The 24,443-nt window shown below is 32.2% G+C and overlaps 4 protein-coding genes across 5 annotated transcripts; 3 read left to right on the forward strand and 1 right to left on the reverse strand.

Annotated features, from left to right (window-relative positions):
• The first annotated feature begins 4,571 nt into the window (after nucleotides 1–4,571).
• On the forward strand, nucleotides 4,572–8,720 carry LOC107899181 (probable leucine-rich repeat receptor-like protein kinase At5g63930). The gene is made up of 3 exons (XM_016824811.2): nucleotides 4,572–4,982; nucleotides 5,119–8,130; nucleotides 8,219–8,720. Exons 2-3 carry the CDS (start codon nucleotides 5,172–5,174, stop codon nucleotides 8,587–8,589), a joined length of 3,330 nt encoding a protein of 1,109 aa, XP_016680300.2. The 5' UTR covers nucleotides 4,572–4,982; nucleotides 5,119–5,171; the 3' UTR covers nucleotides 8,590–8,720.
• A 354-nt stretch (nucleotides 8,721–9,074) lies between these two features.
• Nucleotides 9,075–10,032, forward strand: LOC121204721 (uncharacterized). Its single transcript, XM_041075147.1, has 2 exons — nucleotides 9,075–9,211; nucleotides 9,301–10,032. The coding sequence occupies exons 1-2, from the start codon at nucleotides 9,185–9,187 to the stop codon at nucleotides 9,841–9,843; spliced, it is 570 nt and encodes a 189-aa protein (XP_040931081.1). The 5' UTR covers nucleotides 9,075–9,184; the 3' UTR covers nucleotides 9,844–10,032.
• Nucleotides 10,033–16,654: 6,622 nt separating this feature from the next.
• Nucleotides 16,655–19,266, forward strand: LOC121204722 (uncharacterized). The gene is made up of 5 exons (XM_041075150.1): nucleotides 16,655–17,143; nucleotides 17,939–17,989; nucleotides 18,282–18,394; nucleotides 18,727–18,827; nucleotides 18,918–19,266. The coding sequence occupies exons 1-5, from the start codon at nucleotides 16,772–16,774 to the stop codon at nucleotides 19,097–19,099; spliced, it is 819 nt and encodes a 272-aa protein (XP_040931084.1). The 5' UTR covers nucleotides 16,655–16,771; the 3' UTR covers nucleotides 19,100–19,266.
• A 137-nt stretch (nucleotides 19,267–19,403) lies between these two features.
• LOC107936292 (probable leucine-rich repeat receptor-like protein kinase At5g49770) lies at nucleotides 19,404–24,245 on the reverse strand. 2 transcript variants are annotated; one of them, XM_041075149.1, is made up of 9 exons: nucleotides 23,726–24,245; nucleotides 21,752–22,321; nucleotides 21,545–21,568; nucleotides 20,963–21,418; nucleotides 20,652–20,767; nucleotides 20,234–20,494; nucleotides 19,945–20,145; nucleotides 19,767–19,854; nucleotides 19,404–19,666 (listed from the first exon to the last, which is right to left on the reverse strand). In XM_041075149.1, the coding sequence occupies exons 1-8, from the start codon at nucleotides 23,961–23,963 to the stop codon at nucleotides 19,786–19,788; spliced, it is 1,935 nt and encodes a 644-aa protein (XP_040931083.1). In that variant the 5' UTR covers nucleotides 23,964–24,245; the 3' UTR covers nucleotides 19,404–19,666; nucleotides 19,767–19,785. The 2 variants fall into 2 exon arrangements, with proteins under 2 accessions (XP_040931083.1, XP_040931082.1); XM_041075148.1 differs by having other exon boundaries at nucleotides 19,404–19,854; nucleotides 23,726–24,244.
• Between the last annotated feature and the right edge of the window lie 198 nt (nucleotides 24,246–24,443).

The raw sequence follows: 24,443 nt of genomic DNA on the forward strand, positions 1-24,443 counted from the left end.
GCAAAAAAAATTAAGCGTATTTAAAATGAGGGTTGGACTCAAGCTTAAAACACTAGTGAATTTATGTTTCATGTTAATTTTTCATATCCCATTGTATGTTAATTAAATTTATCTAATATTATCATGTACGTAATAATAAGTGTTAGGTATAGAGGTAAGATACATTACACTCCTGAAGAGAAATACAAATTTGAATTTTAAAAACAACATTTTTTAAGAAAATTGTCTTGGACCTCGACATAACCCATAAAACAAACATCTAAAATCAAAAAATGAAATAATGCCCATGATTTTCAGTCCGGTTGACTTGTATGAGGTTAATATAATTTATGTTCTTCAAGTGACTTGAAATATAAGTACATTACAAAATAAATATGTTGAGTAATATTTTCTTGTATCTTATTGATACGAGTGTTCAAATATTTATACATGTTGTTATAGATGCTATTACAGCTCATGATAGGGCTTCACTATTTTGTCTTGACTCTGTTGCCTTTAGTACTGACATTCTCTACGAACTCTAAGTCTGTTGGGTATGTGTTTGCGGAGCACGTGGTCCTTTCTGTTCTTGGGACTGACATTCTAGGTGGGCTCTGTGCCTATTGGACAAGTGTTTGGATGGCCTGCGGAGCATGCAGTCTTTTCTGCAAGCTCATTGGGTGTATGTGAGCTGAGACTAAGACTTTCCCTAGGTTACTGCAAGCTAAGTCCTTGGCTTTGCCTCGCGAGCTGGATCCACAAACTCACTTTGCTGTCCTCTTGTGGTTTGCCTTACACTCAATCTTCTGGTGAGACCTATCCGAGTCGCAGGTTGGAGACCTGGATCCTTTCTAGGACTCATGTCGATGATTATTGATGTATAACAAAAAATATGTTCGAACAGATTAAAAACATTATAATCTAGACTAAAATTAACGAAATAAACTAAAACTCACATATAACAATAGTTTATGATAGGATTTAAAGACCCATGCATATAATTGCATATAGTAGGTATTAAACTTAAGTACTCAAGATTGAGGGCTTTTGCCTTTGTCAACAACCAATTGTCGAAATATGAATTTTTAAAATCTACTCAAATTCCATTTATATTTATAAATGACAAATCTAAATCTATTTTAAACTATCGATATTTAAAAAAAATAAAATTAATTTATGTTGTTTTTTTATTACTATTTAATAATTTTATATTTTTTCTTTTATTAAAATTTTAAGCATAAATAATTTAACATATTTGTGAGGTTTACGTTATAGTATTATAAGGTTTATGTTATAGTATTATATGTTATTATACATTTAATTTTGAAGTGAAATAATTTACATAATATTTAATAAAATATTATTAAAAATTGCTAGAATTTATCAAAATTGATTTCATATTTTAAATAAATTTAATATTTTTTTGTTCAAAAACTCATTTTTTAAATTTAATATTTTTATTCACTGCTCTCAAAGAATTAATGGCCAATTAATTAGATTTTTGAACCTTACTAGACTCAAGAAATTTCTATGATATTTGTTTTCCTTGAATAAATTTGTTGCGGTGGGAGAAAAAATAATGCAAATTTGTTGAGTTTTTATTTATTTATTTATAATTAATAAACATACCAACCTCTCAACTCTCAAATTCAACTAAAATATCTATTTATTTTTTTAAAACGGTTTTATTATAAGTTTTGATCATGTCTGTTCCTTTTTTGATATAATATTTAGAATTACTCATATTCTTTTTTCAACCCATAAATAGAAGGATAATGCGTTTCAATACACTCAAACCTATGTCCTATTATATTGACAACAATACTTATATCAATCGAACTAAGAACTGATCAAATATGTATCTATTTTTAAAATTAATATCAATAATTATTTAAAATTGGGATGGACTTGATCAAATAAGTGGGTTGTTACCTAATCATAACTAGTCAATTTGAAGACAACTTTTGAAACAATACAAAAACCAATTTGAGTGGTTTTTTTATTATAAATATTTTATTTATATGTACGAAAAAAATATTAAACATATTGTTAGTGTAGTTTTTGGATATAAAGGAGAGATGTGATGGCTTTCATCTCAGTCGTGAGAATATAAATATTTCGAACCAAAAAAAAAGAGCATACTTTTAAATATTATTTTAAGAAAATGGTCAAATTCTCCTGTTAGTCCTTATATTATGTATAAGTAATGGATTTAAGCTCTATACTTTAATTTGGTCAATTTTAATTTCTATAATTTTCGAATTAATCAATTTTTTTCCCTATACTTTCGGATTTTAAAATTTTCGTCTCGACCCAAATTCTAGCAGTTAAATCTCTATTAAATTCTACTATTAGTCTTGTACTAAACGTATAGGTATAGATTTAGTCAATATTCTTTAATTTCATAATTCTTAGTCCCTATATTTTTCAAAATTTAAAACTTCAATCTTATGCAAACGTTAGTTATTAAATCACCAACTAGGTTCTTTTTTTTTACAAGAAAATGTGAAAATAGTAAGTTGAAATAACATTATATATAATAATGCGTTTGTCGCATCAAATTTTGAAAATAACAAAACTTAGTAAATGTAACAAATAAAAATAACCAAATTAAAGTGCATGGACTAAATATACGACTTACACATAAAGACTAATAAAAAAATTAACCTAAAAAAAATTGAAAATCGACTTAACCAAGTCTAATGAAAAATGATTGATAATTGGTTTTTTATGATATCATAACCAAAATAATCGAATTCACTTAATTTGCTCGGTTCCATTGACTATCTTAGTTAATTAATTTAGTGAGAAGGGTTATTAAATTGGGGTTAAATATATAAAAAAATAAATATTTATTTATTTATAATTAAATCTCCGTTAAAAAACATATATTTTTATAATTAAATTTAAATGTAATCTATTGATTGAGTTTTAATTCGATTAATATAGGCATTGTTGCCAGTATAAGAGGACGTGAGTTCAAATGCGCCAAAGTACATTATCCTCCTAGTTAAGGGTTAGAGAGAGACTATAAATAATTCTATAACTCATGATAATAATACTTATGTTAATCAAATTAAGACACAATGAGTAAAAATATATAAAAGTTAAAAACTCATGGTTTTTTAATTATATAAGTGGAACTCATAGGTATAAAAATGGGGGATACTGGATATGTATAGCTTTAACTATATAAAAAAAAAAAGGCATATCATTTCAACCTTGACTAAGGGAAAGAATGAAGATTATTCAAAGTTATCATAAAAATAGATAAATAAATAAACAAATATAAACAATGGGCTTTGCCCATTTTCATTTGGGATGGTAAAGAATGAATGAAGATGGAAAGGGACCTACTTTGTTTGGTTACTATATTAGGTGTAACTATGAATTTTATCTCCTTACTTTACATATATTAAAAAAATTAGTTTTTTATAAATTTTAATTTGTTAGAATATAATTCTACAAAAATATTAAAATCTTAATTCAGTTTTTGATTAAACTGTTAATTTTTATTAATTTATATAGTTTTAGCTCGATTAATATAAAAAAATATATATATAAATGATATTCTCTTCTATTTTGTAATATCTAGCCCTATTGATTAAAAAGAATGAAAAATTTAAGGATGGATTTTATTCATCAAATTTCAAAATGTAACTTAGAGAATGATGTTCTAATTTTTTTTTGTTTATATATATATAAAAATTATTACAATATTTTTGTAGCATAACAAAAAAAAATTTAATGTTAGTGTTTTGCGTAATATATATAACATTTAATAAATTTAAGTACTAAATTGAACCTAAAAAAAGCTTAGGTAACAAATTAGGAAAAAAATATCAAGTTTAAGTATCAAATTGGAAAAAAAAAGTTGAGATATCAAATTTTAAAAAATACCAAATTTAGATATCAAATATTATATTAAGCAAATTTTAAAATACAACTTAGAGAATGATGTTCTAAATATTTTTGTTTATATAGAAAAAGGTTATAAAATAGTTAATTAAGTATGATTAATTGTTGTATTAGTAATTAAGATTTAAATTCAAAAAAATTGTTGTTTTTAAATAAATCCAAACTCTAACTGATTACAAGTTGACATGAGTATAGATTTTATAAAATAATAACATATAGGGAGGAGATAAGGTGGAAAAATATTAATTTTTTCACATGGGCGGTTGCCTTATTGATATTGAAAAGAATCTCTAGCAACTCACAATTTGAAATTATAAATTTTAAACTCTATAAATATGTTATATATATATATTTATTTATTTATATCATGTTAATTATTTTTATATTTTTTAAATATATTTTAAGAGGATATGTAATTTTTTTCTCTAATTTTCATATTAAATATAAAGACTTTTTGTATGAGATGATTTCTTCATATATATTCGTATATTAATTTCCTAATTCAATGTAAATACATAATAAATTAAAATATGAAAATTCCTAAATTATAATTTTAACTATACCTACCTGATGACTATATACATAGTACCTTTTTTTCTCCATTGTAAGCAAGTTGATCGCTCAAAAATTAGATTTCTTTAAATACACTGAACACATTGTAATATGATTGGAACGAGAGTAAAGAAGAAAGACTTAAAAAATAAATATTCATATTTAAAGCTTTTATGGAGCACTAAAATATATAATGGCAAAGAGATGATGGAGTGATAGAGAAGAACATGATCATGCTTTATCGACCATCTCTTTCTTACATAAAAATCCTTCATAAGCACAAAAAAGGGTTGTCTGAAAATCATTCTGTAAACAAAGACAAATCCTAAACCCTTGGCTTTTCTTTGTTTCTTTTAGCATAATCCCATAAAGTTAAAAATAAAAAGCTGTTTAGTTTATTCAACTTTGAGTCCATTTGAAAAATAGTTTTTTCATTTCTTTAATAAAACCCCATTTCATATCTTCACTCAAAGTTGTAGCCTTTTTGAGTTTTTCCTTGTGTAAATATTTTCTGGGAAATGAACTCTATGGAGGTATGTCAAGCTCTGTTCTTTTTGTTTTATTTGCAGTTTACTGTTTAATTTATGCATTTCATTCTATTCAACTTTTACAATTTAATACATGTGTATTGATATATTCATAGTTTAAAACATTCCTTTTTAACTCCAGGTTTGTGGGATTTGATTTTATATACTGATTTCAGCTTGAAAATATTCATGTGAATGAGACCTTTGGATATGGGGAAATCATCAATATGGAGACGGTTGTTCATTGTTTTTGTACTTATTCATGTCCTTTTAGTTCATCAATCCAAAGGGCTTAACTCAGAGGGTCAATACCTGCTTGAAATCAAGAGAAATCTTGTTGACAAGTTCCATCATTTAAGCAATTGGAACCCTAATGACCCAACTCCATGTGGATGGAATGGTGTAAGTTGCTCCCCCATTGATTATTATTCTTACAATCTTGTAGTTCAGTCTCTTAACTTGAGTTCAATGAACCTGTCTGGTTCCTTGTCTCCTAGCATTGGTGGATTGGTTCAGTTGACTGTCCTTGATATTTCTCACAATGGGTTGTCCAATAACATCCCAAAAGAGATTAGGAATTGTTCAAATTTGGAGATTCTTAATCTCAATGACAATGAATTTGAAGCTCAAATTCCCAAAGAAATAGGCACCCTTTCATATTTAACAACTCTAAAGATATACAATAATAGATTCTCAGGGCCTTTCCCTGATGAGATTGGGAACCTTTCTTCTTTGACACAATTGCTTGCATATAGCAACGATATCAATGGATCATTGCCGAGTTCTTTTTGCAACCTTAAGAGCCTAAAGAGTTTTCGAGCTGGTCAGAACCGGTTGACGGGGAGTTTACCTTCAAATATAGGTTCATGTGAGAGTTTGCAGTACCTTGGTCTTGCACAAAATGAATTAACCGGCTCGATTCCGGCGGAGATCGGGATGCTTACGAGTTTGAGAGAGTTGATCCTTTGGGATAATCAACTCACTGGTTCGATTCCGGGAGAGATTGTCAATTGCACGAATTTGAGTACTCTTGCTTTGTATGAGAACAAGCTTGTTGGAAGTGTCCCCAAGGAGCTTGGGAACCTTATAAATCTCAAGCACTTGTTTCTTTACAGAAATGAGTTGAATGGAACGATCCCGAGGGAGATTGGGAACCTTTCATTTGCCGAACAGATCGATTTCTCAGAGAATTTGTTGACCGGAGAAATACCGGTTGAGTTTAGCAACATAAAAGGGTTGAATTTGCTTTATCTTTTCGAAAACCAGCTTACTGGTGTTATCCCTGTTGAGCTTACCAGTTTGAAGAACTTGTCAAAGCTTGATCTTTCCATAAATAATCTCACTGGTCGGATTCCGGTCGGGTTTCAGTATTTGGAAGAACTGATCATGTTTCAGCTCTTTGACAATTCACTCACCGGTACCATTCCTCGGAAACTTGGGGCTTATAGCTTGCTTTGGGTTGTTGATTTATCCAACAATCAATTAACAGGAAGGATCCCTCGACATCTTTGTCATAACTTGAACCTGATGTTTCTCAACCTTGGGACAAACAAGCTCACTGGGAATATCCCATCCGGTGTTACAAACTGCTTACCATTAGTTCAACTTCTTTTAACCGGAAACAGCCTTACAGGGAGTCTTCCGTCAAATCTTTGCAAGTTAGTTAATCTGTCTGCGATCGAGCTAGGCCAGAACAACTTCAGAGGACCGATTCCGGCGGAGATCGGGAACTGCAAAGCTTTGCAAAGGCTACACCTTCATTATAACTACTTTACATCAGAGTTGCCAAGAGAGATCGGTAATCTGTCTCAGTTGGCGAGCTTTAACATCTCATCTAACTCATTCATAGAAAGGATACCACCAGAACTGTTTAACTGCAAAATGCTTCAACGACTCGATCTCAGCAGGAACAGATTTACGGGGAATTTACCTGGTGAGATTGGAGCACTATCTCAGTTGGAGCTTCTCAAGCTTTCAGACAATGATCTGTCCGGGATAATACCTCCCGAGCTAGGAAATCTTATTCGTTTGACAGAGTTACAAATGGGGGGCAACTCATTCAGTGGCAATATACCAGCTGCTTTAGGTTCCCTCTCTGGCTTGCAAATTGCATTAAATCTCAGCTACAACAATCTCTCTGGAGTAATCCCTCAAGAGCTCGGCAATCTCGTTTTATTGGAATACCTTATGCTTAATAACAACCATTTGAGTGGCGAAATTCCTGCTTCTTTTGCTAATCTACCAAGCTTATTCGGATACAACTTTTCATATAATGACTTAAAAGGGCCTATACCATCACTACCGCGCCTCAACAACCTGGCTATCAGCAGCTTTATCGAAAACAGAGGTCTCTGTGGAGGTCCTCTTGGTGGTTGCAATCCACCATTATCTTCATCCCCTCGTGTGCCAGATACGAAAGATAAACAAATCCGGTTAGGTAAACTTGTTGCCATAATTGCAGCAACTATCGGTGGAGTTTCTCTCGTTTTAATAGCAGTCATTATATATTTCATGAGAAGGCCGGTTAGAACGGTTGCTACTTTGCAAGAAAAGCCACCAAGTACTCAAGTTTCGGACATTTACTTCTCCCCAAAGGAAGGATTCACATTCCAGGACTTGGTTGCAGCGACCGAAAATTTCAACGAGAGCTTTGTTGTTGGTAGGGGAGCTTGTGGAACTGTATATAAAGCTGTCTTGCCAAGTGGTCAAGCCGTTGCTGTTAAGAAGCTTGCTTCACAACGGGAAGGCAATAATAACGTTGACAACAGCTTTCGAGCTGAAATTCTAACATTGGGGAATATCCGGCACCGGAACATCGTGAAGCTTTACGGTTTCTGCTATCACCAAGGTTCGAATCTCCTTCTTTATGAATACATGTCAAGAGGTAGCTTGGGGGAGCTGCTTCATGGTACATCCTGCCATCTTGATTGGAGAACAAGGTTCATGATTGCATTGGGAGCTGCTCAAGGCCTTGCTTATCTGCATCATGATTGCAAGCCTCGGATTTTTCACCGTGATATAAAATCGAATAACATATTGCTCAACGAAAAGTTTGAAGCTCGTGTCGGTGATTTCGGATTAGCCAAAGTCATGGATGTGCCACAATCCAAGTCAATGTCTGCAATTGCAGGTTCTTATGGCTACATTGCTCCAGGTAATTAAAATTTTACTGCATAAAAATGTTGCAAACATTAAGCTTTTGTGTGCTTTTAGCTAATGAGCCATGATCATTTAAAATGCAGAATATGCATACACAATGAAAGTGACCGAAAAATGCGACATCTATAGCTACGGAGTTGTCCTATTGGAGTTACTAACAGGCAGAACACCAGTTCAACCACTAGATCAAGGCGGCGACCTCGTAACATGGGTGAGACATTACATCCGAGATCACTCGCTATCACCTGGAATGCTCGATTCTCGGTTGAATCAACGAGATGACAGAACCGTCTGTCATATGTTAACAGTCATGAAAATTGCTTTAATATGCACAAGCATGTCACCTTCTGATAGACCAACCATGCGGGAAGTCGTTCTGATGCTTATCGAGTCGAACCAACGCGGAAGCCGGTTTGATATCTCCTCGAGTCATGACACTGACCGAATCGAATGAAATCTATAATCTAGTAGGCAAATAATTTTGATTAAAACATGATCATTTTTTTTTACAAAATTTACACAGTGAAAAAATATACGCTAATTTGTCAACTTTCATATAATAATTAATAATATATGGTTGCAACATTTTCTTGATAATATTAGTTTGATTTAATCACAAATTTAATTGCTTTACATAATAATTAACTCACTTGTATAAACAGAAAAATCCTTGTGATTTTAATGGAATATTTTTCTGTAATAATATTATAGAGGTTCTTATGTTAGAAGCTGGAATGCATTTTGCCCCACCACTCAAATGTACAAGGAAAAACGCATTTTTTTCGGTATAGGGAGAAAAACGCAATTTCACCCTTAAAATAAAATAAAAGTTTCTCTATATGGTCAAATTATTACTCTATTTATTTTATTAAATCTAATCTAATCTAATGTAATCTAATCTAATCTTAATCTATTCCATATATAGAAAGAGTTCCTTTTTCACTAAAACTGTTTTATATCACATTTATAATTAAAACTCACCGCCCAATCTCCATTAACACACAAAATTAAAGCTTTCATCTTTCTTATTTCTTCTTCAAAGTTCAACCATGTTTGCATTGAACCTAAACAAGAAGGTAAATTTTATAGTCTGACAGATTTTCTCTCTCTTACTTAATGCACAAGAAACCAATATTCTTTTGAATTTTTTTTTATTTTTTTATAGGTGGAGAAGGAGAAAAAGGAAATCCAGCACAAAAACAAAATGGCTCAGTTAGATTCAATCCAAAAAATAAGGCGAATACAAGACCCAAATTTCGTTAAAACAAATTATATTCTACAAATACACATCCATTATGCGGAAGAGATTGAACCATCGAGCGTGTACTCGGAAGTTCATTGGAGGAATTATCGAGTGGTGTTTTGGGTTAACCCTTCAGATCAGTACGAGACTGGTGCAAGTAGAGGGTATCCTAAATTTATATGGGAACAACTATTTAATATCCCATTGATCAATGTTGTTACATCCGAACCTAAGTTTTTGAGTCTGGAAGTTATGCGGATCGGCGGGAATCCGGGGCCGTCAAGAGGCTACATCGTGGTGGGGAGAGCAAAGGTAGCTTTGCCGAAAGTGCCGGGGATTAAAGAGTGCCAACGAGTTGGACTGGTGAGGTTTGTTGATGGGCAAACCGTGGGTGAAGGGCATATAATAATTTCTCTGACTATGATACAGGTAAATTTCCATTGGCGTGACAGTTTATTTCATTAGAGAGAATTCAACAATTCGGGACTAATTACTACTAGTGATGGAGTGATGAGGGAATTAATTATTGTTGTTAATTATGATACTTTAGTTTTGAAAAAAAGTCACCTTTTATGTTATAGAAACATCATTGTTTTGCCTTCTGTTTTAAAATATTATATAAAAAATTATTTATCTATAAATAGATTATTTGTATGTTAACTCAATGTTGGTTCAAATTTTGCATAATGATGAATTAACAAAAGAAAATATGTAAAATTTTTATTTAAATATTAGTTTATTTAGTCAATAGATACGGTTAACAAAGGTCAAGTTGTTGAACTTAGAGGGTTTAGGGTTGAGTCTTATTATTTATAATTGCAATCTCTTCCTTTCGATTTTATTCGGTTCTTTCTGCATTAATCCCCACTCTTGAAGTAATTTAAAAATTGACATAAATTTAAATTAAATTAAATTATAAAATATTGTATTTTCATCTAGCCTTAAATTGCAAAATTATATCAACTTCAATTTCTTTGCTTCGCTGCAAACATTCATCGAATTTAATGGTAAAATGTTGGGGGCGGTGGCGACAATCCTAATAAGCACTTAGAATTAAATGGTCACTATCTCCAACTTTATTAAAATCCACAGCCTTGCTCATTTTCGCGAGCAATTCTCTAAGAAGTGAATTTTCTAGAAAGTAAGATGAAGCTCAGAGAAGCAAAGCATAATTGACTCGGAAAGAACTAAAAACTTAGATTGTAATACGCTTAACTCGTATCCGTTGCCGGAATAGGATTACAGAGTATTACTGAGGATAACTAAGCATGTATACTCAATTCGAGTCAAATTTACCATTCATAAATGAAAACATTCAAACGTCCCTTAAATGGACCCTTAAGGCCCAATATGAACATTAGAATCGAGTCGGGACTTATTCGGAGTCTCAGAGAAATTTTCACGAAACTACTAAATTTTTTTTTCACACATGCATGGCTCACACGCCCGTGTGGCTTAGGGACACGCCCATGTGGGCAGGCCGTGTGATTACACATGTTCATGTCCTAATCTCGTGTAACTCTCTAACTTACATCCTATGAACAAATTGAAGTCACACGGCCAAGTCACACGCCCGTGTGCTAGGCCGTGTGGCTATTTTAAATTTAAGTGCAGGTTTCACACGGCCAAATCATATGGCCGTGTCTATGACCATGTTACCTACACGGCTGAGACACACGCTCATGTCTCTGCCCGTGTGCTTAATTCAGAGTATTCTACTTTTAAATTTTAAGCTGCAGGGGACACATGGCTACAACACATGCTCGTAGGGCAAACCGTGTGGACAAAAATAAGTCATTTTAAGACCACATTTGTCACCCTTTTTATAATTTACCTACCTTCAAATACACAAATATGTCCAAACCAATCAACCAAATCAATCAAAACACAAGTTTTTCATCTACCAACATACCATAATACTATTTTATCCTAATTTTGTCAAAATGGTTTCATTCATTACCTTACTAAAATAACTTCAAAACATAGATATTCAAACATACAAATTTCAATATTTCAAAACTACATCTTTCAACCCTGTCCTATACATGCCATATAAATCAAAGGTTGTATTCAAAATCTACCAGTGTAACTCTGGATAGTGTATCCCGATGTGTTGATCTGATCCACCGATATCACACAAATCTACAGGAACCATTAACACACAAAGTAAGCTCTGTGAGTTCAGTCAATAAAATTAAAAATTCAACTCCTGCCAAATACAATTTCAAATGATGAGTTCAGTCAATTGAGCTCAATACCCAAATATCAATTCATAGTTCAACACTTAGCCTCAACTATCACTTAGCCACACATGTCAAATTAAGGGACGACTTACAAATTTGAGTACGTCGTTTGCTCAGTGCCACGATTCACAACTCAGTATGGTTAAAACCATACCTAAGTTTCACAATACGGTATGGAAAATACTTACCTACGTATCATACCTCGGTATGGATAATACCATACCTACGTATCATAACTCGGTATGGATAATACCATACCTATGCATCATAACTCAATATGGATAATACCATACCTACGTGTCATAACTTTGCCATCAATTAACCATGGTCTTATTCGTCAATTCATCACTTGTCACAACACGAACGTACTCAATCCTGCGTTTTCCTCAATTTGAACTTCCAATTCGATCTTTATAATGTTTCACTTTATTAATAATACAATAGCAACATATAGATAACATCACTTCATTTCTAATTTAACAATTAGTCGTACAATTCAACCATATGAACTTACCTAGGCCAATTTGTAAAAGTTGTAATATTTCAGGGGCTATTCGATAACTTTCTTTTCCTCATTTATCTTTCGATTCTTAATCTAGAATATAAAATTATTTACTCATCAGCATCTACTTCAATTCCAATTCAATCCATGCTTTATGCCCTTCAATTTTCAAAATTACATATTTACCCTAAACTGTGCAGCTTTTACAATTTAGTCCCTACTTAATTAACCTCTCAGTTGAGCTGATTTTCTCAATTAAGACTTTATTATATCATTTTAAACTACTTCATAACCTTTGGAAATCAGAATTTAAATACCAAAATCTAATTTCAACATTTTCACAATTAGGTCCTAAACATCAATTTCTATTGAAATTACTTAAATAAATCATCTCACAACCAAACTAAAGCTTCAATTTCATGATAATTCATCATAAAATTTCAGCACTCATCCATGGAAACTTCCAAGATCATCCATAGAATCAAAAACTAATGAATTAGATAGTAGGACCTAGTTGTAAAAGTCTTAAAAACACAAAAATTACAAGAAAAAGGAAATAATTTACTCACTTGATGCAAAAATTATGAAAACGAGCTTAGAAAACCCTCCTATGGCATTTTTTTCTGATGAGAATGAAGAAAATAAAGAGAAATCTAGATATTTCCACTTTAGTCCTATCTTTATTTAGTTAATTTTGTAATTTTCCAATTTTACATTATTTCCTCAATTTTTCTGATTTTTCTCTGCTTGTGCCGCCCAAAATATCTCCCTTGAGATTATTTACACTTTAGGTCCTTTCTTATTTGACAACTAAGCTATTTAATCATTCTAGCAACTTTTATACCTTTTTTGATTTAGTTCTTTTTATTTAATTGACCACCCAAATGTTAAATTTTTTTAATGAAATTTTAATACTGCATTACTAACACTCTATAAATATTTATAAAAATATTTTCGACTTGGTTTTATGAAATCGGGGTCTCGATATCTCATTTTCGACTCAATTTATTTAATATTTTCTCCTTAAATTTTAATTTCACCTATTTAAAAATATTTCTAATATCTCACATACTTCTAACTATTATATTTATTTAATTTTCTAATCTTATTTATCGGATTTAGTAATCTCGAATTACTGTTCCGACACCATTGAAATTTTAGGTTGTTACATAAATCGTGAGCAATCCTCACCCCACATACACCAACAACCATCAAACCACCAATCGAAAAAAGCAAATAAAAAAAAGCCTCTATAATGGATGAAGGATGCAAAAAAAAATCTAGTAAAAGACATAGAGTTAGAAGCAAAGCAAAAATTAGAGAAAGAATAACAAAGGAAAAAAGCATAGAGAGAAGAACTTGTCTTTTAGAGCTTACTAGTTATTTGGGCATTAGAGCTCTATTCAATAATCTGAATGAAGGTAAAGTAGGGGTTGAGGAGAACAACATATCTTGAAGTTGCAATGATCCACCTGTAGACGTCAGTGGATTGAGGTTTTCAACTTAGAACTTTGGCTTGAGGTTTTGTAGGTTTTGGTTGCTTTTTAGGAAAATTTAAACAGAAAGATAGATTGAGGGTGTGAAGACTTGTCATTGGATAGTGGTTTTGTATTCATCGTAGCATTGGTGGTGGAGCTCTTTGACTGGCGACAACTAGGGTTAGAAGAAAAAGGAGAAGAATCAGGAAAAAGAAAAAAAAATCAAAATTTAAAAGAAAAACATATGTTAGATTTTTGTTTGAGATTTTAATAGAAGAGACCAAAATGATTGAACTATGTAATGTGTTAAATTGCTTATTTATTTATTTATTTTTATTTTGAGCGTCTAAAATATAATATATTAATAACAATATTTTAATATTTTAAAATAAATATTTATTATTTAATTCAAACCAATTTACTATTAATTAATAAATATATTAAAAATATAGATCCCTTATAGGTAATTAACTTGGTACATAAAATTTTTTTAAAAAAAAATTCATTAATAACTAAAGAGTAAAAAAAATTCAAAGTAGCGTTACGTCAAAGCTAACATGCTTATTCCATACATTCATAACTATATCAATTTTAGTCATATGTGTCAATTAGATAAAACTACCCTAAATAGGATATGAGCCGCTTTCCTTAGTAGCATCCCGACTAGTCTAAAAGTGTACAACACAATAACAATCTTGAATTACAAAACCAAATTTGATTCTATAATCAATAAAGATTTCAACGAAGACAAAGCCTCTCGGATCGCTAGGGCTTCTTCTATACGTGGCTTCATTGTCGTGTGACTGAAGCTCGTATAACCAAGCCGATCACATACATAACAAAATAGCGTTAAATGCTCGTATTGAAACTGAACAAACACATGGGATTGGTTGGAGATGATTATTTTTTTCTGTCGCTTCAACGGAACTCAAACATCAAGGCGAGCCCACACACGCATTTGGGCACGGAATCCCTTAGCGACCGCAGCTGCATCATAGTCCACAAACTGGCCAAGAAAATTCTCAAATTGTTGCGGCATTGCTTCCGAGAAGAGACCAGTTGACAAATCATGGATTTGCACCCAAAAGTGCAAGAAAAACGACACAATCCTTAGTTCCCCCCAATCGCCTAGACGGTGAATAAGCAAAAAATGATTGTTAAAAGTCCACGTACGGACTTCCTCAAATCACCCTATCCACGTCAATCTCGTAGAAAAGTTGAAAGAGGAAGCGTTTCTCTCATGCTGAACATTAGCCATAGTATTCCTCATAAGTTGAAATTGAACAACACTTGCTGTACCGTCATCAACTCCAAAATCGATTTGCCAAGGCTCTTCTTCACCAACACCAAGAGAAAGTCCCGCTATTCCTTACTCATATGCCAACACTCCACAATAGGGCCCAATCAACCAAACAGACAGTTAACTAAATCAGCAACTGACATAGACAAAAGAAGAAAAAGACGGTGCATGCCACACGAGCAGAAAAAGAACGTGTCAAAAGAAAGGCACCAAAGACAATATAATTTTTGATATTATATCTCACAATTATAAAATCACAATTTTTTATTTATTCAAAGCAACAAAATATTTCTACTCAAAATTAATTCTAAAATAAATGGTTAAAGCTGTTAAAATAACTTTTAAATACAATTAGAATTCTATCACACACGTGTATATTTATATGTGAAAATAACGTATTTAGAACTCATGGATAAATTTATAAATAACATACAAAAAATAATGAAATATAAGATTTAAAAATAAAAATAAAAACACATATGCAATATGTATGAAATTAAAAAAAGTTGTGAGTAAAAGGAATTCAAATAGGTAAATATATCATTTTAAAAATATTAAATACACTCCAATTGTTTATCATAGCATTGCCATTTTTCTTGAGTTGATAAGAAGTTGACTCGTGACACTAACTCAATCGACGACGATATTAATAAGATTATGACACACCCACGATGTGAGTGAATATATTTATATAATATATTTATTAAGAATTTGCATAAAAACTAAATGTTACTTTACTTGAAATGGTGAAGTCGGGAGAGTAGATATTTAGTGTTTTGGGTTCAAATTCGATTATAATTATGATTTTTTATATTTTATATTAAAAGACAAAATAACTCTTAAATTAATATTTCACTTTGTTAAAATAAAGATATTTTAATAATTTATTTTAGTTGAGATCCGATTATAAGTGGTCCTAACTTAATCAAAATCTTTATAATAATCTAAGTACAATATCGGTTTAAGTATAAATTCAATGCTCAAAATTATTTTTAAAGTTGTATTTTATAATTCTTGATTCTACTTATAGTTGATTCGGATATGAAATTTAAAAAATAAAAATTTTTATTGTAAAAGTTTAAAAATAAGTACACTAAAAAATTCAATAATGTATTTATTATAAGAATGCATTAGAACATAAATCAGAATTTCAAAATTTAAAAAATTTTGAATTATTTTAGTCACCATAAATTTAGAATGTATAATGATAAATTTAGTTTTTAAGTTTACATTTTTTGTCGATTTGACTTATATTTTTAATTAAATTTGAAAGTAAAAAAAAAGTCAAAATCATTTTTTATAGAGAATATGTTGATTAAAATACTAAAATTTTAACAATGTTGGCGTGCTAACTCACATGACAATTTATGTGCTTGATGTTGACATGACACAAGTCAATAAATAATTTAAAAATGATAAAATATTTTAAAAATAAAAAAATTCAATTTTTTTAAAAAATTTTAAACTTTTTTTTAAAAAAGCGCATGGAATAAATATAGATTATCATGTATGCGGTTATATTTAAGAATTTAATATTTTAATTAATATTTTTATTAAAATCTAATAATCTGACTTATTTTTAAAAAAAATAATGATTAAATTCAATTTTTTTAAAAGATTGAAGAATAAATTTAGCTATAAAAAAATTAAATTTATTATTATGTGAATCTGTTTTTTGGATAAAGTATTCAGGTTCGGACAAGACAAAGCAAAGTAAGCAAAAATGTACTAACAGTTGTTGGACAGACAACATTATCCTAAAAATAATAAATAAAAATTCAGTTCCTCTATTAAAAATAAAAAATTCACACCTCATTCATTTTTTCCCGAAACTCAAAAATACCGTTGTTCTTCAAGAAAATCCCCTCAAATGAAAGAAAATCTCTTGTTAAACGCAAACCCCACATCAAATTCTTCACTCCAATTCCTTTCTTTCCATTGTAAGACAAAAGCCCAAATTTCATTTTTGAAAGCACCCTCTTCTCTTCCCTTTTGTTCAAGATCCTCTTCTTCTTGTTTCGTCCCACTTTGTTCTTCCACTCCTTATACTAATTCAACTACAAAGGAGTTCAATTTGGAGTCCAATGGATTGCCCCAAACCTCAAAATCTAATCTTGATGGAGAATCCAATGAGAATTACAATGTGGGGATTGGTCATCCAATCGTCCCAAATTTTATTCCAACTCAAAAGATGAGTTTGAGTGATCAAGCCTTCTATCTGTTCACTTTTATTGCTTGTACGGTATGGTTTTAAGGCTTTTCAGGTTATTGTGTGCTATATATGTGTGTATGTGGAATTTTCATGCTATATATGTGCGTATGTGTGAGAGAGAATATTTGATTGATAGTCTCGTTACTTGGAAGGTGTGCTAAATATGTTCTGTAAACGGATTGTTCTTTAATGTTTTGAGATTATTTAGTGTTTATTTTGAGGTTGTTTAAGGGCAGTTCTTGGTTTTGGGCATGTTTTATGTGAGTGCTTCTTATTGCTTAATGGATATTTTCAAAATTTGATAAGCAGCTCTTGTTTGCATGTAGCTTATATATATATATCTATATATATATATGAAATTGATGTTTGATAATGTTGGAATAGTAACTTGATAATAGTATGCCGTTCCCACTATTCTATTTTTTCTTTAGAGCCCTCCAAGTACACATAAAAACTTAGAAAAAATTGAACTTACTCGTGTTAGAAACATATTCGTATCCTACACTCATGTTCGAGTCTTAGTAACATAGGATAGTCTATACTTTTCTCATGTATCATTTCTTTTTGCATTTGTTGATTATAGTTTCATTGTTATAATCAGTTTTTTGCAGTTTGTTGGATGCATATGGTATTTGAACAATTTGTTGGATAATTTTTATTTTTTGCAGTTTTCTTTGGCTTGTTACTGCAAATCAGATAGATTCTTTCTATAGGCAGGCAGTGGTAGAAATTCAAGTGTTGTGCATTGGTATTAAGTATTATGTTTGGTGTTTCAATTTTCTATATTTTCGGATTGGTTGACACCAATCACTTGGATACATGCAGGCTTCTTTGGCGTTTACAAGTCTGGTCATTGCAGCTGTTCCTACACTGTTTGTAAGTGTTCTGACATCATATTTGTAACTTTGTCGTAGTTTTTATATGCTAATTTAACAGTGATGAGTTAGTTCAAGGTTGTTCATGGGGATTTTGGCTTATGCCTACTATACTTTATATTTTAAACTACCCCTTATGCGATAATTAGGAAGTCTATGTCAGCCTCAATCAAAGAAAGGAATGCATCAGTTGAGATAAAATTGACGATAGGTTTTCAAATTCGATATAATGATTATGTCTAGTTTGCATTTAATAATCGGTAAAATTATTTTGATTGTTTCCTGTTTTGCAGGCCATGAGAAGAGCTGCAGTTTCTCTTTCCAAGCTCGCAGATACGGCTCGAGAGGAACTTCCCAGTACAATGGCTGCGATTAGGCTTTCGGGCATGGAAATCAGTGATTTAAGGTAACAATTAAATCTTCTTTGTCTTTTTTGTTGTATACTCTTGCACTGTTTTGCTCTGAGTCTTTATTTTTCTTGAAGTACGGGAGTATCGTTATGAGGATATCAGAAAAAAATTAAGAGAAAATTGAACATGCTCATGTCAGACACATACCTATATCCGACACTGGCACACTCGTATTTTCATCCTTTTGTTGCATAGTCATTGCATATTATAGTTGACAGATGTAATGACTTCTTAAATGAATAATAAATATGATGTCAACTTTTGATATTTCTGTTTCCTTTCCGATGCCACAATAATATAATGCTTTTGGTTTGCAATTGCCACTTAGCCAAGAGATAGCCGATGGTGTGAACAAATCAGCTCAAGCTGTGCAGGCCGCTGAAGCTGGAATTCGACAGATCGGTTCGCTTGCCCACCAACAGACCATGTGTAAGTTCAAAACTCGCTCTTGAACCGCCCCCGACATAAAGGCTCGGTATTGGTTTCATTTTATTTAACCTCATTTCCTCTTATACCCAGCAATGATTCAGGAAAGGGCTAGTCTACCTATCATCTCTATACAACCCGTTTTTGCCGGGGCTGCTAGAAAAACTTCTCATGCCGTTGGCCAAGCCACAAAGACGATCATGAATATCATATATCGAGGAGAATCCGAGTCAGAGAATGGCGATGATAGTGTCATTGATCGAGTTGAAATCTAAGGACTACATTGCTTCTCAACACTGATGGTCTGTGTACATAAAGAACTAAGACTTGGGACCGAGCTTGTTTAATTTTCCAACAGCATATAATATGTCGGAAAAATATACACTAATATAAGTTCAATATGTTGCATATAATTAATGAATATATTGTGGTTTGAAATTAACCCTTTTTCCCCAGTTTGTTCTTTTAAGTCTAATTCATGAATTTATTTTTAAGTCTAATTTATGAATATTTGGTTTCTTAAGCTGTTAGACACTTAAAAAATACTATATTTTAAGAGAAGAAATACAATACAGTATATTTCAGCAAAACTCACATAGCTTAATAGACTTGCATAATATTTCACATCTTCCTCTTAAAACATCAACTTTAGCTTGAAAACCAGAAAATCAACAAATATACACATCTCTCTCTCTCTCTCTCTCTATATATATATATATATGCCTGCGTCAATGAGATATTCACTAGTAATTGACATAAACTTCCCAGTTTCTTACAAGGACCAAAGACCTCTTCCTTCTTTCTGAAACTCTTTTTTTTTTTTTTTAAATCTTCACTCTCTCCTGTGAATCACAAAAATGTCTAATGAAGAAAATAACTTTTCCTAATTTCCATCTTTATAATATTACCACAACTTTTATTATAAACAAGTATCCGAATTACCCTTCTGAAACCTCTGCGTTCACAATGAAGTCACTTCCATGGACCTTGACTGTGGTGTTGCTGATGGACCAATTTCTTTCCTCATTTTCTGTATACATATTTCAACGAATTAATACGTGATTCAGCTCTGAACTATATATAAGATGTAAACAATGAAAGGGATTGAAGGTAATTAAACCATGTCAGCCACTGTGTTTTTCCAAGCCTTCTCTAACTCATCAAAAACAACATCAATAGGTGGTCGGCCCCTACTCGATTTGGCAACACAAAGTACTGCAATTTGTAAAATGGCTTCGAAATCTTTCCTATTGAGATTCCCATGAAGCCTCGGATCTTCGAAATCTGTTGATGGACGATTTCCCATGCTCACATCCTTTGCCTACATCAAGTATTCGGATTTAAATGAAACTTATTGTTGGCAATCAATTGCAGTGAATATTGACAGCTAAAAGACTCAAAATATGTACTTTGCGTGTAAGTTGTTCACTGGCATCGAGATCCAACTCAAAAACTTTCTGTCCTGAAAGAAGTTGCAAGGCTACAATGCCAAAGCTGTAGATATCACTGGCACAGGTTAGCTTAGCATTGCTCATATATTCTGGATCCATATAACCTATTGTTCCTCTAACATCAGTGAAAACTTTGCTTTCCTCCATTCCTAGCATCTTTGCCAGCCCGAAATCTGAGAGTTTAGGCTCCAAATCTTCAGTCAAGAGGATGTTTGTGAGCTATAAGACAAGCATTCAGTATCAGGAACAATTATCATATACTATGTTACTCGGATGTCAGAATCATACATACTCATGTCTGAATATGTGTCTGAAAATGAAAAGTCGGAGCAGCATAGTTCGTAGAGACAGATTAGTAGGTTATAATCTGTGTTACCTTAATATCTCTATGCACAATGCATCCATCAATGTAATTGTGGAGATACCTCAGCCCGAGTGCACAATCTCTTAGGATCTTAACTCTTTTTTCCCATGTCAAGACAGTGTCTTTCCCTGAAAACGAAACATAGTTCGGTCAGTTTATAAATTTCCGCTCTTAAACGGCGACATTCAAAAGATCTGAGACCCGAACCCAGCATCTGTAATGCCACTGCCCTTCTTAAAGCACGAAAACTGCAATTTGGGATAGAAAATTAGCAAATTACAGATAGAAAGAACAAACATGTAATGGTTGCAAGAAAACTTTACGTAGGATATGGTCAGCAAGATTCCCTGAATGACAATATTCCAAGACCAAATACTGCTCATCGCCTTCGATACAGCAACCAAGCAAAGACACAAGGTTCGGATGCCGAATCCGGGATAGACCGGCAACTTCCCTAGTGAAAGAATCCAAAGAGTTGCCTTTCTTTATCTGCTTGATGGCCACAACTTGTCCACTAGGCAACCTGCCTTCGAAAACTTCGCCGGCACTCCCTCGGCCTAAACTCTTCTTTCTATTGTTAATGCTTATAGCTTTCTCAATCTCAGCCTTTGAGAAGATGTAGAGGCAAGACCAGTTATTGATGTCCTTTGGTAGCAGTGGTTTTGGAAGCCTTTTTTGGATCTTGCTTTTCTTTAGGGTCACAAATTTTACCAAGACTAGGATCAAAATCAGCACCATGGCTGCTACAAAGACTGCAACAAGTGCTTTTGCTAGGTTCCCTATAAAATTACTTCAGTGAGCATTTTATAAAATATTCACCAAGATTAAACCGCAACCATAGTTTAAATCCCTGACTTCAACAGAATCAAACAGATGCAAGAGATGAGATAAGAAAATCAACTTACTTTTGAGTTTGATATAGCCTGGATCTGTTAGGCAAAGAAAAGCTCAAAGTCAGGGTTAGGGAACTTGAACACCTACGTTACTCAGACTCGGTTGTAAGTATCAGATACGAGTATGTTTTTGAGTTTTTTCAGGTATTTAGCGAGTCCTTGGAACATAGACTTGAATGTAAGGCAAAAAAAGGATTCTAAACAAGTTATGGTCCTTACCAAAATCATCTAAAGAAGACATACAGCTATACAAATTTGGACCAAAAGAGCTATCAGTAACATTTGCAGCAGCAACCGAAAGAACTGCAGCTAAACTACATAATGTTCTTTCAGTATGATCCTTTTGCCTTTGAACTAGTGCCAACAGAGATTCAGCTACCTTTGCTATGGCATCAGTGCAGTTCTTGCAGGTGTTGTCAAATGAAGAACTTAAGTCAGAACATAACTTTACTGCTTCCAAGTAAGGTGGACTGCCCTGAATTTGTGACAGGGATAGGTTTGAACATTTGGAACTGCCAGAGTAAAAATTGTCAAATCCACAAGAGTGTAGGGAAACTAATGGTTGTGATGGAAATGGAGAATTGCATTGGTTCCATGAATCTTGTCCAATGAAGATGATACTGTCTGGTATTTGATTAGCTCGAACTGCAAGAACTTGAAACAAGGCATTGAGGGCATTTCGACAGCAAAGATGTGAAGATATACTGCCCCATAAGATGACTTTCCCATTTTCACCAATGCAGTTACCACTTGGTAGGTAAGGGTATGGAGTGAAATTCAAGGAACAATCTGCAAACAAATAGCCTCTTTGTTAAATTGCACCGACAGACACATTTTGTATCACGTCTGTCATAATCAATTATGATAAATATCTACGGTTGATAGAGCCAAAATCATAAAACAAAGTAAGATTGAAGATATGGCTTTTACCTTCTAATTCTATACATTATTTTTTCAGGCATCATGCTCCAAAACCATCTTAGCAAAACCTTTGTTATTATCTTCAATCAAAATTGTTTGAGCAAAAGAAAAAAAAGGAAAATAGTGGCTTACAATGTCTAAGTCAAGCATAAGGTGAGCTCAGGTGACCCTAACTGTTATCTAAAAACACAGTCAACATAGAGTTTATTTTTGTTAACTTATGTAGTCACCTTTAAAAAGTGATGTTTAATAGACCCTTCCCCTATATCTAAGTTGCAACGATCTTTGTACTAAAAGAAGCAGCTCATGTGGACTTAAATTGGTATCTAGAAACAATGTCAACCTTGAATGTAACTCAATTCTTATAGCTACCTTTATGCGGTTACATTTAGTAAATTTGGGTTTGAATTTATGTATTAACATTTCTCTCCTCTGTCTTTAGGTTACCACTTTCTTTGTAAAAACAAGTAACCTTGTGAACTTAAATTGTTATCTAAAAACCAAGTGTATCTGGATTTTAACTTAATTATTTCATGAAATCACCTTTAAGATGTGGCATTCAACAAATTTAGGTTTGAATTCTAGCATCTACTACTTCTTTTCATGTCAGTAGACTCTAATTTCTTTTATTTAAAAGCAAAAAAAAAAAAGATTTAAGAAACCCTAATTTATTATCTAAAAACTAGATGAATCTCAATTTTAACTCAAATGATTCATGAGCCACCTTAAAGTGGCATTTGACAAGTTTAATTTGGGATTCTACTATCTACAACTTCTATCTATATCCCTAGACCTATAATTTTGGATTCTACCATCTACAACTTCTATCAAAACTTTAAAAGTGCACTTAAAGGTGACAACACTTTGAGGATTTGTGACCCAAATAAGACAATTTTGGCTTATGATTTTTTATCATATGTTCATGCCCAACAATCTGAATCAGATTGTGATTAATATGTCGCAACACACAAATGAGTGCACTTCGCAGAAAATTGACAGTAGACTTGACAGTAGACTTAAATTGTTCTCTTGAAACTATGGGAAACTCAGAAGCCAAAATTTATTCATGATATCAACATTTAAGAGATAGCATTCAATAAATTTGGATCCAATTTCTAATGTCTATAGATCAATTATCATAACCCAACATCTTTTATCAAATCATCAAAGCAAAGCTTAAATCCAGGACCAAAACAGAAGGTCAAAATTTTCATTTAAACAAAAAAACGAACACATGGGTTACAGTAAAAAGAGTAAAAAGAGAAATTTAACCTGCAACATCTGGTGAAGGAGCAGCAAAAGCAAAGGCAATAAAAAAGAAGCAATAAATGCAGCACAAGGTGGCAAGTTTCGGCCATGTATAAAGTGTTTTCATCTCTTCTTTTTTTCTGCTATGGTAGACCCTATAAAGATTTATACACCATGGAAGAAAGATATAATTACAGTATATGAAAGAGGGGGGGGGGAAAAAGCTGAAAAATTTTCCATTGGAGAACATCAAGTTCTTCATTTATACACCATTGTTTCCCTAGTGATTATCATCTAAAAGGCTGGATATTCTTTAATGGTAGCTGGATTCTTACAGCTAACTTTACAAAACCTTGGAATGTTCACCATTTAAAGAATTTTATCAGTACATCTACATTGCAAGTCTAACATTCATTGTATATACAAAACTTTCCTTGAATTTAACTCCCATTTGACGATTTCTTTTTTCTATGTATTCATCAGAGTAATCCAATCATAGAATCTTAAATCACATCCCCGCTTCTTCTGCTGAACCACCTCCAGCCCGGTTCAATTCTTGGATGTTAATAAAAAACCGACTGAGATATCTAACTAATGATAAATTGGAACATAGCATATGTTGACCTCATGATGATGTAATCATTTGGAATAAAACCCTAAAAATATTTAAAAATATAAAACATGAATATATATAATTGTTTAAAAATTAAACAATTGTTAGAATTTTTTAAAAAACTGTAAT

Source organism: Gossypium hirsutum, chromosome A08 (assembly GCF_007990345.1).
Source record: "Gossypium hirsutum isolate 1008001.06 chromosome A08, Gossypium_hirsutum_v2.1, whole genome shotgun sequence".
NCBI classification, from domain to species: domain Eukaryota; kingdom Viridiplantae; phylum Streptophyta; class Magnoliopsida; order Malvales; family Malvaceae; genus Gossypium; species Gossypium hirsutum.

Coding starts and splice junctions, on each gene's coding strand:
- LOC107899181 (XM_016824811.2), top strand. CDS start 5,172: ATGAGACCTTTGGATATGGGGAAATCATCAATATGGAGACGGTTGTTC. Junction 8,131..8,218: donor TTATGGCTACATTGCTCCAG/GTAATTAAAATT, acceptor TTTAAAATGCAG/AATATGCATACACAATGAAA.
- LOC121204721 (XM_041075147.1), top strand. CDS start 9,185: ATGTTTGCATTGAACCTAAACAAGAAG. Junction 9,212..9,300: donor CATTGAACCTAAACAAGAAG/GTAAATTTTATA, acceptor ATTTTTTTATAG/GTGGAGAAGGAGAAAAAGGA.
- LOC121204722 (XM_041075150.1), top strand. CDS start 16,772: ATGAAAGAAAATCTCTTGTTAAACGCAAACCCCACATCAAATTCTTCA. Junction 17,990..18,281: donor CAGCTGTTCCTACACTGTTT/GTAAGTGTTCTG, acceptor CCTGTTTTGCAG/GCCATGAGAAGAGCTGCAGT. Junction 18,828..18,917: donor TGCCCACCAACAGACCATGT/GTAAGTTCAAAA, acceptor TCTTATACCCAG/CAATGATTCAGGAAAGGGCT.
- LOC107936292 (XM_041075149.1), bottom strand. CDS start 23,963: ATGAAGAACTTGATGTTCTCCAATGGAAAATTTTTCAGCTTTTTCCCC. Junction 21,419..21,544: donor AGGCTATATCAAACTCAAAA/GTAAGTTGATTT, acceptor GTAATTTTATAG/GGAACCTAGCAAAAGCACTT. Junction 20,495..20,651: donor TTGTGCATAGAGATATTAAG/GTAACACAGATT, acceptor CTTGTCTTATAG/CTCACAAACATCCTCTTGAC.